Below are 13,627 nucleotides of genomic sequence, written 5' to 3'. Positions count from 1 at the left end.
TTTATATTCTCTCAGAAACTCTATCGACATCGCACGAACCGCCGGTGATGCTGTCCAGAGGTCTGTTTGGATTCGGATCCGAGGTCCGGATCCGATAGCATGCAGCATAGCCACATTCCATGTCTAGCCCGGCAAATGGGCGAGGCTTAGTCTATGTGATTGATACTGCGAGCTTACGTGTTCCACATGAACACTGGGTAGCGAGAAGAGCAAAACTACATAACGCGATATTGACAGAGAAGACTCTAACTGGCCAGCCCTCTGCCATGAAGTCGATGGATCTACATACAAACGACTGTGGGAAATATAGAAGCGACGGCTCGTATTATGCTTATGGACATCACGAGACCATATCATACATTACACGTCCCATGTAAAAGAATTGTTCTCAAAGATGAATGGATCCCCTTGGAAGTTACTAAACTCCATGGCCAGTGCTGACGACTGTGCAAGAAAGTCCTCGGGTAGATTGAGCTGAGCGGATGAGGTAAAAGAGCCCTGACCGTCGGATGTGAACATCGGCTGTGTAGTTTGAAGCTGCTGAATGTTAGTAGAGATCATTTAGTAGGAATTATTTCGCCATCAAACCTACCATTTGAGCAAAATCAGTGAGACTTAATGCCAAGGAGTCCTCTGCCACCGCGGGGAGCAAGTGCTGTCGACAAGCAGACAAGGCCTTAGTAGCTCCCTGCGACATTCGCTCACCTTGGACCTGGGTCGAGCCGCGAGCGCGGACGGATTGCAGAACCACTGCGAGAAGCAAAATATCCTTAAGATTACTCCCTGCTTCGCCGATCCGTGCGGTTAGGCTGTCCAAGGTAGATTCAACGCTGCGTATCAGGGACGCTTTGCTATGCATCGAGCTTCCAAGGGCACGGCCTGACTTCTGAGACTCGAAGCTGTTTCTTTGGCTGGACAGCCTGATGTATCCACATACGCTGAGAGCATCCCATAAAATATCATTGTAGCAGAAAGTCTGGAACAGGTCCCAGTATGCGCCCAGATTGCACACCTCGAGATCGGCTACGCTCGGGTTGAAATTATCCTGGTAAGACAAGTTGGCGAGGGATGACTCCAAGCAGATCCGGCAGATCTCTGGGAAAATTGGGTCATCGCGGGGATCTCCAAGCACGAGCGGCCGGTAGAGACACAGGAGAGGCCGACGGGTATAAACACTTAGCAGAACACAATTGAGCAGCATTGCCGGGTCATTGTTGTTCGTGGAAGCGTTCCCCGGTTTCAGTACACGCGGTATCTGCTGCAGATGCTCTACAATTCTGCTTCCTTGCTGGGCCAGTTCACTCAAATCAATCTGCTCTCGGGCTATTCTTACTACGGACATTGCCCGGAGACGGTCAGCCAGAGATGTTGCTAACGAAATTTGATAAAGTGAATCCGTCAGATCAGAGGGTCCCTTTTCAGGTGGGAGCTGAGGTGTGGATTCATCGAAGTCAGAATCATCGAGGTTGGCCGGTGGCGGTCCAACGTCGTGTGGGGACGTCATCACTGGCATGCCAGAAGCGATAGATGCTTCAAGATCCATTTCCACAATCGTGATCCATAGTCGACGCCGGACCTGTGTCTGAAAGACAGAAAGCTCGGTACACTTCGCAAGATTCAGGTGTAGACCCGTCACCATCGCCGAGCGGATCAGGGCGCCTGTGGCTTTCCACAGCTCTTCCACAGGCACAAGCAGCAGACGACGACTCAGTAGAAGGAGCGTCTCGGCTTGGAGTGTTGCGAGCTCTGTTCGCTGCTTACGAGTCAGGTTCTGAAGCCAAAGTTGGATCAACGTGATTGCCGGCCCGCTCAAGTACTCCCATAGGGCGGAATCATTCACTTTTGTACATTGGCCATCCAACGCGAGCGATATAGTGCATATCGCGGTGAGCTGGGGTATGAATGCAGATGAGGACTGGTAGAAATCCTGATCGGGCTCGGCCCAGAATTGCGCGTACTCGCGAAGAAACGAGGGAACATGTATAATCCGGAATATTTTCTCGAAGTTATTGGTATATGTGCGTAGCAGCAGGTCACATATGGTTTTCGCTGGAAGAGACGCGCGGAGCTGCACTAACTCAGGCGAGCTCCTGCCATCCACGGTTGAAGCTGGTGAGTCCAAGTGGCCAGGCAATTTTCCTTGGAGGAATCGCACTTCTCGAGCAAGATCGACAATAGTCGAATTCTCATTGCACTGAGCGATGAATTCCTTCGCTTTAGGGAACTGTGAGAAATATCAGTCGGGCTGCCAGTATACGCCGAGTCAAGGGTAATCTAACGTACCTGATTCAGAAGGGTGATCCTGTTGTTTTGCCCGTGATATCGTGTTCGCGTTCCCTTAACGACTAGAGTACCGAGAAACGGACGTGGAGTGTCTGATTCGGAGACGACTTCGTAAGGTCGCAGGTCACTGCTATCCACAGAGTTAGCTTTTAGGGGCAGAATGAATCAATTAGTTCGCTATGTGTCTATCACCTAATCTGAGGGACCGAGACATCTTCAGCCAGGTCAGGGTTAACTACACGTGACCCAAGGGCAAGTCGTTCTTCTAATCTGATGACTCGTTGCTGCAGGTCTTCAATGATCCCTATCCCTGCACCTCCTCCCGACTCGCCCCGCGGTGCAGATTGCTGATCAATGGTAGCGGAGCTCAGGCGGACGCGCTTCACGTTGTCATTTAAATTGAGACATTGGTTGTAGACGCAGTCCGCGGGGCATCCAGCTTTGGTGCAATTCTCGCATGGCGTCACTCGATCACATTTCAGCTTCTTCTCTCTGCATCGCAGACAGGAGATTACCGGCCGTGGCCGCTTACGGGGCTGGCCGCTACTCGGACCTTCCATTAAGCTCTGTATGGAGGTAGCCTCCATCACGGACAGATCAAGTCGCATGAGAGGTCTGGATTTGACGCCAAGTCAGGAGGCGACGATTAAGATTCGGCCCCCAAGTCGCTTCTATATTTAGTACTCGCTAGATCCCTTATCTGTTTTGCGTCATCTATGATTTGGTCCGTTGGGTTGCGCATCTATCCGGTTGAGATATACATGCCTTCAAAGCCAACTAGGGTACATGGCTTATTGTTTGACGCGTCCATGGGACTTACACCATTGGGAGATTTACGCCTTGGCTCCTAAACCCTCTTGAGGCCTTGTCGCCAAGATACACTATCCCGGATACAGCTAGCTGTTTCTTATAGAGCCAATTATATCCTTCGCTGAGATTGGTCTAGTACCCATCTGTCACTAGCTTCTCTACTCCAAAATTATTGAGAATAACAGCAATGTCTATCTATTCAACAAACCCTGCGCTTCGAGCTAAATAAACACAATATAGCAAGCCTCTGAATTTCACTAAGAGTCGCAGGACATCGTTGGACATCTTGCTATTAATCTCTCTGCGGTTATGCTTTGCAGGCCCCATAGAATGCCTCCTCGAGGATTATGAGCTGTCTAGCGAGCTATGTCCTGACTATAGGGCCCTTCCCTACACCTGGGGTACCTCCAACCGAGAATGCCGGATTCTTCTAAATGGAACCAGCTTCCTCGTGACGCAGAACCTCTACGAAGCTATGCAACAACTTCGTAACCTAGGGTACTGTTCCAGCCTCTGGTGGATTGATCTCATCTGCATTAACCAGAGTGACAAATCTGAGAGATGCCAACAGGTTTCTATGATGAGGAACATATTTGGCAAGGCCAAGGGGGTGGTAGTATGGATGGGTGCAGATACGCCATTAATGAGTGCTATGTGGCATACTGTAACAGTGTCGTACTGGTCTCGGGTTTGGGTCATCCAAGAGATAATGGTGGCAACGGAGATCCTTCTCATGTCGGGAAGTGGGACAATTGCTTGGTCTAAGTTTGTTAAGCGTCTGGACCTATTCGTGGAAGAATCTCTCGATCCAGACAACCTTGACGTGGAATTGAACGCGGAGTATTTTGCGAGTAACTGCAGAAAGTTAGTCCAGCTGTGGACGAAAAGGAGCACACAAAAACTGAGTCTCGGCACATTAGTCTCTTTTTCTGAAGATTCCTTGGCAACAAATCCTCGGGATAAGATATATGGTCTCCTAGGGTTGGTGAATCACGGGGCCGGAGGGGATATCGTGCCGAATTATGGCCACTCTCCTTGCTCGGTATACTGTATTGCGATTAAGAAGATGCAGGATGACACGCATCAGGACTTGTCCCTGTTACACACACAATTGAGCAATCTGAAACACAATCCATTCGACGAGGATGACGGTAATTCCAACTGTGACGGCGTTGAATGTGGTGTTTGGACTTTCTGTAAACTATTTGCTCTTCGTGCTCGGGCGCGGCAAGGGTAAATGAGGAATGGAAGTAAATTGCAATTATTATATTAGGTGAAATGTGCAGGGTGGAGAGCTGGTTTCAGCATGCACGGAGTAGAGTTAATATCCTCAGCAGGCAGCTCAAAGCATACCAACACATCGCGACGTGCAATGAAGGGGTGCGTTTAGTCTCCTTGACGGAGTAAACCGGAGAGAAATGTCATTCATTCTTGATGCTATTAGATAATGAAATGAAACATGCTACACGTTAAATCGAGTATCGGTTGTATCCTCGGAGCACACCATATCATAGGCGAACTCAAGAAACTCCGCAGAGACAAAAACCACGAGCCTCACTGAAGCCCAGCACGCCGGCATCTCACTGACCACATCCCGGCCGCTCACTAATTCGTAATCACCGGGGCAGTATTATCCCAGTCGTTCCTTTCCGCGGCATCCACGAGCCAGCAAGCGACGCTTACACGACTTATGCTGGCCATCAGTGGAACTCCTTTCCCATCTTGCGGCCAGAGCTTTACATTCTGGGCGTCGGTGTCCACTAAACGCGCCGGACGGACGAGGACAAAGTCGACACCGCTTGCTCGTACCTCTCGGTCGGTGTGGTTGTGATCCTCGTACTGGTAAATCATATTGGACTTCTTCATCAAGAGCTGCAACGCGCAATTCATGTTCTTCCAGGAATTTCCCACGCCAAACGCTTGTAGAATGACCACCTTCTTAACCCCAAATTCTTTCATTGCCAAGGCGACATTGGCATTGCAGTCGGCCATGAGGCGTGGCGGTGAAATTGGCGCAGCAAATGGGCTGTCAGAAGCCCGGGGAGCACTGAGGGTTACAATAACCACATCCGGCACATCGGCTCGGAATGCAGCCCTCACATCATCTCTGGACGTGGGAGTTCCTACATATGACTTAGCCTCCACTAGTCGCGGTATGATAATGGTGACCCAACTTACCTTGTACAATTCTGAGACCAATTTGCTGTATGATGGCGGAAGGCTTTCGTACCAATGCCGTCACTTGATGTCCTGGTTGCGAAGGTCAGTCACTATCAATCACAGTAACCACAGCTACATACCTCGACGAAGAAGCTCTTCAATAGTCAGCTGGCCAGTCCGGCCGCTACCACCGATAATGAGAATATGCATTATGAGTGGGAGACTGTGATGAGACTTTGGTATGGTAGTTCTCGTCATTGTCCAGCACGTCGCTGGGTTTTTAGGGCTCCTCAGATATATGATGGACATGTCGATTCATCCTCGGATTTGTTGTTCGGATCCGAAGGCTTCGGATCCGGGCCGGACCAAGCGAGTCGACAACCATTTTTCTGCCACAACTATGAAAAGATAAGCATAGTAATAAAAAGAGCAAAAGGTAGGATTGAATGAAGGTAAAAGAAACCTTAGATTGTACAAGAACTACCTAGTCTGTCGACTTGAGCTTTTTCTTTGATTTTTCTTTTTTTCTTCTCCACTCGGAGCGACTCCATATATGAATATATATATTTTTATCACGCTTTCCCCAACCTCGAGCATCCCCTTTGCAAATATAGATTTAAACCGAGCTCCTTGATATAGCTTATATATTCACTTAGATAGAGTCAAGTAATTCAAATTATTCTAAGTAGGGGTTTGAACGATCGAATAAACGATTTTCGTAGCGAGTTCCGATCGCTACCTCTCTTCGGAGATCTCGAAAACATTCGTCCGCGTCTACCAACACGAGAGTAACGGGAAAACATGATTGTATACTGCTTCAAACAGGATCACACATGGCTTTCTCCCATGCTTACTACCGCCTAATACTAGTACACAAGTATCTTCTCTACAGGATACATAGGGCAGCTTCATCCTGGCCCTAATGCAGGCTACTCAGGCTACATCACATGAGCTCGCACGGCCCTCACTGACTTCCCCTCCGTTGAAGTTGGCCTGAATTGCCTAAGCCTCTGGTCTAAAGATTATACCTATACATCCCAATCGCTATCTCCACCTCGCGTTTAAACTTCTCAAATCCAACAGCCTAGCACGGAGCATCCTAATCCCGATACGCGTCGCCAAGAGAGCCATGACCCCACGCCCCAAAGAACTCTACCCACCACGGGACGCGTCCGACGCCGAGATTAACGAACGGACCCACAACAACCCCGTAACGGATCCAGAGGATCAGAGCGCAGAATCACCCTCGCCGAGAACGTCTTTTACCCTTCGGAGTCCGGAAGAGATGGATAGGATGGCGCGTTCTGAGGATCCTGCTGAACGGGCGCGCGGTCAGACCCTGCAGTGCTATCAGATGCAGTTGATGTTGCTGGAACAACAATATAAACGCTACAAGATGGTGATGGAACGAGACGGGAAAGATCCCGAGTCGTCGTCTTCCTAGGGATAGTGTTTTTGTGTGCCGTGATGGGATGTTTGACGTGGACTGGAAATGGGATTATCGTTCATTATAATGACACCGGGGGTACATAGCTTTTGATGTTTGATACAGGATTTGCTGGTAGTCATCGTGTGCGCTGAGATGATGTATGTCATGTGGATAATAGCATTGGATGGGTATATATGTCCATAGCTTATATGTGTTTAAAAGTAGCCCTGGGTGGAAAGTAAAAGGATCGGTCGGTGACCTGACATCGTGCATCTGAAAACCCCACCAAGCGCCATCTGTGACTGAATGTAAAAAGGACATCGCTAGTACAAATTCTCCACCAGGGAGAAGAATATCAGGAAGCAAAGTGCAAGACCAATAAAAGGCCCTCAGCAGAATGGAGACACTGCCAATAACTACTCCGGAGGCAGCTTCTTGCTCGGGACTTCACATTCCTTGACTCTCCGTATGCTTCCAAGAGCCGAAAAGGCATGATATAGAGTCTGGGCCTGTTGAGGAATAGCTTGACTCGGATAGTTCGACCGCAATACCTGCTGAAACAGGCGCATTACGGCGGCTTGGTTGTCGAGGTAAGCAGGACTACTTCCAGATGACAGGGCAGGGATTCCTTGACCGGAAATAACAAAACGACGCAGTGCACCACTGGGACTGCCTTCTCCATCTAAGAAAAAAGTACCGTGTTGCAGCGCCGATTCAGTCCTAAGTTCTCGACCCGAAGACTCCTCCGGCGCTGTCACCGTGCTGTATGTCCAAAGAGCAAGCGCGGCAAAGTATAAGCACGTGGCGCAGAACCCAGTTAACAGACCGGGTGGTATACATCTAGCGATGCGTAGTATTTGCCCTGCGTGCCACGCAGCCTGCCGTAGATGACTCGGATTGATGTGCTGAATAAAGAGCTCGTACACATCGGCAGACCGTTTCTCACCTTCCTTTCCAGCATATCTCTCAAGTTTACCAAGTGGTAGGTACAAGGAGAGGCAGGCAGCTTGATGAATTAGGGACACGGCAGGGACGGATCCATGCAGTGGCTCTACGATCGCAATATTGAACTGATCTAGCTCTTGCTCCAGTTCACGCTGCCATGACTGGAAGAGTAGACCGGTCCATGGACGCTGTAAGCTATGGCGTGTACGATTGCAGTCGGCTACCATAAGCGACATTCCGTGTACTGAGATAAAAGCTGCCAAAGGGAAGTCGACCTGACAGGGCAACAGACCGAGCGTCGATGGGTCTCGCAGAACACCTGCAAGGGATGGAATGGCCTCCACGGCGTGAGGAAACTCCTGCACGTAAATATATCCCCACTCGGCAGCTGATTTGGCATTCCACAGTTTGCGAGAACATGGGAAAGGTAGCTCTAGATCGCCGTATGACAGTAATGCGTGCGTGGACAGCCGAAAGGACGATTGCACGTCATGGAGGAAGAGATGGTAAACGACTCTATGGACATACCGGAGTAAGCATCATTGCTATCGAAGCTAATGACAAAGTGCCGAACAATGATACGTGAATGTGCTTGCTTACCGTTTGTGAGACTCGGACTCGACCCAGTGATGCCATTTCTGATTCAGGGTTTCTTCGTCATCTACCACTGAGGGTGAAATGATCGGATATCCTTCGCTTCGGAGGTGGGATGCTCGGCGCAGCATCTGTTTGGTTATTAGTACTACGCGTCTGAGAGGAATTTGAGCGCGATGGGGGAATGTGCAAAGCTCACCGTCACGATGGGTTGTGCAAAGCTCTCCGCGATTTCGACACGTCGTTTGTCACCACTCCAGAGCCCAATTTGTAGGGTCAATGTATATGCCTGTTGCTGACGCAAGTTACGCGTGTAGGTGTTGTCACTTTCGTACTGACGAAATTAGCCTCTTGTGCCTTACCCAAGGTACGTGAAGGACCAGCCTACCTTGCTACTTAGTTCAAGACGGGCTATCTCTAACAGGGCATATCCTAGGCGTTGAATTGCGTTCACTGGAGACAACACTGCTCCAGCAGCAGCTAGAGCTATTATCATCTCTGGACTTTCTTGGTTCAGGTCGATAGTGGATTCGTGGATCCATGAGTCTATCTCAGACCTCTGATGGAGAAAGTAGTCTTGGATCAAACTATCCAGGAGCTCCGCACTTGGAAAATAGTGCATCATGCGACCGAAATCGCGTCGCTGGCATACCTGCACGAAGATCGAAAACACTTTATCGCGACTTTCCTTTGATAGGCACTCAGAAAACACTCTCGCCTCGGCAGTACCGGAAGATATCGACCGGTCGAGATGTTTCGGCACCGACAGATACTGCTGATCCATGTATGCGTCGTCTTCACTGCGAGGAGTCCAATTGGACAGAGGGGAGTTGTGATATGCCTCCTTGTCCATCAACCCCAAAGCTTCGGGGACACTGCGCTGAGTGTGGTATTGAGCCACGGTGTTTGGTCGTTCATGAGCTAGATCGTGATTATTGAGAGATGCAAGATATTCCAGATCGGCCTCGGTTAACCCAAGCTTGGGACTGATATTCCCGCCAAAGTAATCGTACTCATTGGGGCTCTGTAGTCATATGTAAGCGTAACGTCGCTGCTACAGATACTTGGTCTATTTTTACCATTAACGGTAATCGGTTATTCTCCAGGAAGGCCTGGTCGATCACTTCTTCGGCGGCAGAATAGAAATCATCCATAAGACCCACTGAAAAATCTTGTGGAGCTGGTTCTTCTTGTGATTGAGGGATGCCAGTATCGTCAACCTGCTCTCCTGAGTCGGAAGACTCCGCCACGGATCGTTCTGGTTCTACCATTGCAGCGTTAGCAGTAGTTTCTATGATTCAAGCGTTGCGGAGCAGTAAGGCCAGTGCCACTACTAAGCCCTTTCTTCCATCTTCGCAGGAGATAAAGTGGACTTGCTTACCCTGTGAGTCCACAGCATCTGGTGTTCTCTCATCCTGAGGCCAATGACACTCGAGGTTGCGCTTGACACATCGACGACAGGGCTTTTGGTCATCACACTTCAGCTTGGACAGAGCACAATTCTTGCAGGCTCGCGACACGCGCCCTCGCATGGCCGAAGCGGTGGAGAGTCTAGAGTCCCTTTGACCCGAGAAATGTCCCCGGGCATGTCGACGTAGGAGATCGCTATCGGCAAAGGGATCAGCTGGATAAACAGGCGATTAATGAGCAACTGGAGACGAACATTCTCCCAAAGCCTTTTCCACACTTGTCACAAACAAACGGTTTGTCCGAGGTATCTGACAGGAGCAATTGCAATGAGTTCTTCTGTTACAAGCCCATTGATTCCGCGCTCAGGGTCAATGGACTTACGCGATCGGACATGGCGGATAAGGTGATCAGGTCGGGCATAATGCTTCCTGCAGACACCACACTGGTAGAAGCCTGTGCGGGATTTATCCTGTTTCTCTGAGGGACTGTTCATATCTACGGAGATTGCGATATATCGCAGCAAGACGCTATACTGTGGTGTTTGTCGGCCCCAGATTTTGGTTCGGGGAGATGATGTCACGGGGTCAGGGATCGGGAAATGTGGACTGCCGACGTGCGGAGTCGAAACCCTACATTGTTGAGCCTCGGCAAACACAGCGGCTATTGGAAAAGTAATTTGGTCATGCATAATGAGTGTCTGGTGCATAATCATGGTATGCATTGTGTCTATGTAGTGCGGTAAATACTCCAAAATAAGGATACACGGGATTTGGGATGGCACTATTCACTGGACTTCACACCCATGCCATTCAAATCCTCCCCGAGAACGCCCTTATTTTTCACCTCCACTGGTTGACAAGGAGTCAAAACGTATAACATACGAGACCAACCCTCGTTGGGGGTAACGTTGCGCCAGGCATGGTTCGTAGCTCGTTGCACGGCAACATCTCCCCTCTTTAATAGTCGCTTCTCACCACTGTCGAGAAGAAGTTCGACCTCGCCTTCCAGGACGACACCGTAGTCTAGCGAGACGGTCCGATGCATTGGACTGATTGTGTTGGGTGGCATATCCACAATACGGCAAACGGTGCCCGTGGAGATGCTCAAGCCTGGTGGGGAGGAAAGACGGCGTTCGTAGCTGGCAATATCTGCATCACCCGACAACTGAGAAGGGAATTGCTCCGAGGTGTAGGCAAGACTGAAGGTCACCTGATCGACGTTCTGGACGGGCATATCTTCAGATAGTCGGTTGGAGAAGATGGCTTGGCCGTTGTCATCATGAGTAGTGACGAAGCGTTGGAGAGGACGGATATCTTTGTTGTGTTGGGACATTGTGTAGGATGGGTTTATAGCGGAAAAGAGAACGTATATGATTGTGATTAACTTGAGATTTGAACAGCGAGGACTTCGAGGTCTAGTGGTATCTATATACTAAAGGTTCCGCTCAAGAGATTCTCCTGGTGGATCTACCTTCGGGTTCTTGTTCGGGTCCACCGTCGTTGCCCTCGGGCGCAATGGGACGATGCCGGAGAATTGTCTTATCATTCATATAGTCTATGTTTACATAACAGAGAATATTGATTATTCGGAACTGGCTATCCGAAACCGCCTCTATTTGCTTGGAATCACAGGAAGAGTCACATAGTTCTCGTACGCCGGCCCGAAATGTATGTGGTTGGTTCCTTGCAGTTTCTCGGGAGAGCTTCGCTTTATTAGCTTCGAAATCACGGAAAAGACTGGAATGGAGAGAGGGAATGACGTACCGATCATTAGGGTCATTGTGTTGGAAGATTCCTGACCCCTGAGTGTCGCCCGACGACACCTCCAGGACGATCTTACCACCTTTTTCGACTACTACGTTGCTCGGCCAGATCTCTACATCTACCGGATAGACCTCTCCGGGCATTACAGGCAACACATCCGTGGAGAAGTAATCACGGTGCGGCAAGTATTCACGGTGCCGCAGATGCTTCTCGTTCACCTTGCGCATACTGACGCGCAGCCAACCTTTGGCCAACGGTACGGGATCTCCAGCGGTACCAGTGTAGTATACCTCCTCACCGGTAGGCGAGATATACCGCAGGGTCAGGAAGAGATCAATGTCGGAGGGAAGCGGACCTCCCTTATCGGGACTGACAGACACGTTTAGATGGGCGACAATATGGCCGGTGATCTCCGTTTCTTGTTCAAAAGCAGGCGTGCTAAATTGGACAAGCTGAGGGCTTTCTAGAGTACCCAATGCGCGGTAATCAACCTTGACTAATTTTGACTGAGGCGATTGCGTCTGCAGCTGCAGATCTGGAGTGAGGAAGAACTTTGTGTACTGGGTACGAGCGATGGGCCATTCGTTCTCAGTTCGGCGAGTATAGGCTCTTTCGGCCTCGGCGTTGTCAAAGCCAACATTTCCTTTGCGCAGCAAGACATCCACCTTGGGAGCCTGGCCAGTGCTCCATCCCTCTCGATCCTCTCCCTTAAGAAACGCATCAAGGAAGCTTCTCTGCAGCTCGACCTCTTCATGATAGTAGAATGGCAAGTCATGGCGTCCGGTTATGAATCTCAAATATTTGTGTTCGGAACCTGCGTTCATGTAGCCGATCACATTGCCACGGAGGTGCAGGAGAATACCACCCCAGTTCGCGACGGAGAGCAATGGGACCTTAATATCCTCCATATTATACTCTTTGGAGGCATAGTATGGCTCGTCGCGGAACTTATGGGTGGCATTATCGATAGTCTGGTCGTTGCGATTCGCTAACAATTCTTCCTCCGACAGGTCACCCTCAATAGTATCGGGACCCCAGTTGCGAGCAGCACGTCCAGGTCGTCCATATTGATTCGTGATCACCTGGCGATCCCACCAGAACTTGATAAATTTGTTGGACAGAATCCCTCCATGACGGCATCGATCGCGGTAATAATCTGACATGCCTTCCCAGGGAATTATACACGCTAGGCCTTTAGGCTGACGCGCAGCGACACGCCACTGGCTACCAGCGTAGTAACTGATGCCGAGGAGACCAACCTTTCCGCTTGACCACGGCTGCTCAGCGGCCCATTCGACTACATCGACAAAGGCCTCGCTGGTGCCTCGCGACATGGTGTCCAGAACGCCCGGCGATTGACCTAAGCCACGCTCGTCGGCTCGAACAACGGCATAGCCATGCTGGGTCCAGAACCCAGGATCCGGAGTCTCCCATGCTGAATGGTCGGAATGGTGCTCTGGATTTACTTCGCTATAAGACTTAGAGTGGAAACTGCATATAGTTAGTGACGAAGCTTTCTGCGTGGACAATGGAAAGACCGTCATACTCTTTGTAGTGGATATCCTTGCCGTATGGCCCATAAGTAACCAATACCGGAGAGTTTTCGACATCCTTGGGCCGATAGACATTGCACCGAATCAATCCGGCGTTGTCCTTCAAGGGGATTGTGACATTCTCCTCGTAGATGTATGGAAACGAGGTCGCGTCTACGCGGGTAATATCCTGGATGGGATTCGGCATCTTGACGCGAGAAACACACCTCAAAAACAGAAATGGGATAATTTGGAATTGGAGAATATTGCCGCTGTAGTGGTATTAGTATTTACACCTCTTGCACAACTTGCCTGCTCTAAATAATGTCTCTAGCTGTGTTCATACGACCGGGACCATGGGCCCCCGACCGTATGTGGAGCCGAAATGTTCGATCCGAACGCATTGAGGCACAGGAGCTATAGCGTGACAAATGATATGGAGATGTCGATCAACGCAATAGCCGAGACCCACCGGACTTGGGCCTGGGGGAAAGTAGCTCTAGTACATACATATTGCAGAGGCATGCCTGCCATGGCTTTCTCTCTTGTCTCCTATTTTCCTTGGTTAATTGCCTGCGCTGTAGTCATTCCGCGCCTATTTTGTATATCATCCTGGATTCGATCGACATGCAGTCTAAACCGAAGGGCTTAAAAGTCCTCATTGTTGGCGCTGGCATCGGAGGTCTAGCTGCAGCCATTGC

The 13,627-nt window shown here is 49.9% G+C and overlaps 5 protein-coding genes across 5 annotated transcripts; all 5 read right to left on the bottom strand.

Annotated features, from left to right (window-relative positions):
• Positions 1-360: 360 nt before the first annotated feature.
• On the bottom strand, positions 361-1,342 carry AO090113000169 (uncharacterized protein; the record flags this gene model as incomplete). The annotated part of the gene is made up of 2 exons (XM_001824295.3): positions 361-537; positions 593-1,342. 2 exons carry the CDS (start codon positions 1,340-1,342, stop codon positions 361-363), a joined length of 927 nt encoding a protein of 308 aa, XP_001824347.3.
• A 3,356-nt stretch (positions 1,343-4,698) lies between these two features.
• On the bottom strand, positions 4,699-5,562 carry AO090113000167 (NAD(P)-dependent oxidoreductase; the record flags this gene model as incomplete). Its single annotated transcript, XM_023237852.1, has 2 exons — positions 4,699-5,216; positions 5,394-5,562. 2 exons carry the CDS (start codon positions 5,560-5,562, stop codon positions 4,699-4,701), a joined length of 687 nt encoding a protein of 228 aa, XP_023092638.1.
• Positions 5,563-7,098: 1,536 nt separating this feature from the next.
• AO090113000165 (uncharacterized protein) lies at positions 7,099-7,863 on the bottom strand (the record flags this gene model as incomplete). Its single annotated transcript, XM_023237851.1, has 1 exon — positions 7,099-7,863. One exon carries the CDS (start codon positions 7,861-7,863, stop codon positions 7,099-7,101), a length of 765 nt encoding a protein of 254 aa, XP_023092637.1.
• Positions 7,864-8,288: 425 nt separating this feature from the next.
• On the bottom strand, positions 8,289-9,753 carry AO090113000164 (Zn(II)2Cys6 transcription factor domain-containing protein; the record flags this gene model as incomplete). Its single annotated transcript, XM_023237850.1, has 4 exons — positions 8,289-8,352; positions 8,584-9,245; positions 9,301-9,485; positions 9,603-9,753. The coding sequence occupies 4 exons, from the start codon at positions 9,751-9,753 to the stop codon at positions 8,289-8,291; spliced, it is 1,062 nt and encodes a 353-aa protein (XP_023092636.1).
• Positions 9,754-10,411: 658 nt separating this feature from the next.
• Positions 10,412-13,134, bottom strand: AO090113000163 (uncharacterized protein; the record flags this gene model as incomplete). Its single annotated transcript, XM_023237848.1, has 6 exons — positions 10,412-10,944; positions 11,016-11,045; positions 11,102-11,168; positions 11,261-11,333; positions 11,395-12,885; positions 12,941-13,134. The coding sequence occupies 6 exons, from the start codon at positions 13,132-13,134 to the stop codon at positions 10,412-10,414; spliced, it is 2,388 nt and encodes a 795-aa protein (XP_023092635.1).
• Positions 13,135-13,627: the final 493 nt, after the last annotated feature.

This window comes from Aspergillus oryzae, chromosome 5 (assembly GCF_000184455.2).
Source record: "Aspergillus oryzae RIB40 DNA, chromosome 5".
NCBI lineage: Eukaryota > Fungi > Ascomycota > Eurotiomycetes > Eurotiales > Aspergillaceae > Aspergillus > Aspergillus oryzae.
This window is presented reverse-complemented; position numbering and strand designations above follow the sequence as displayed.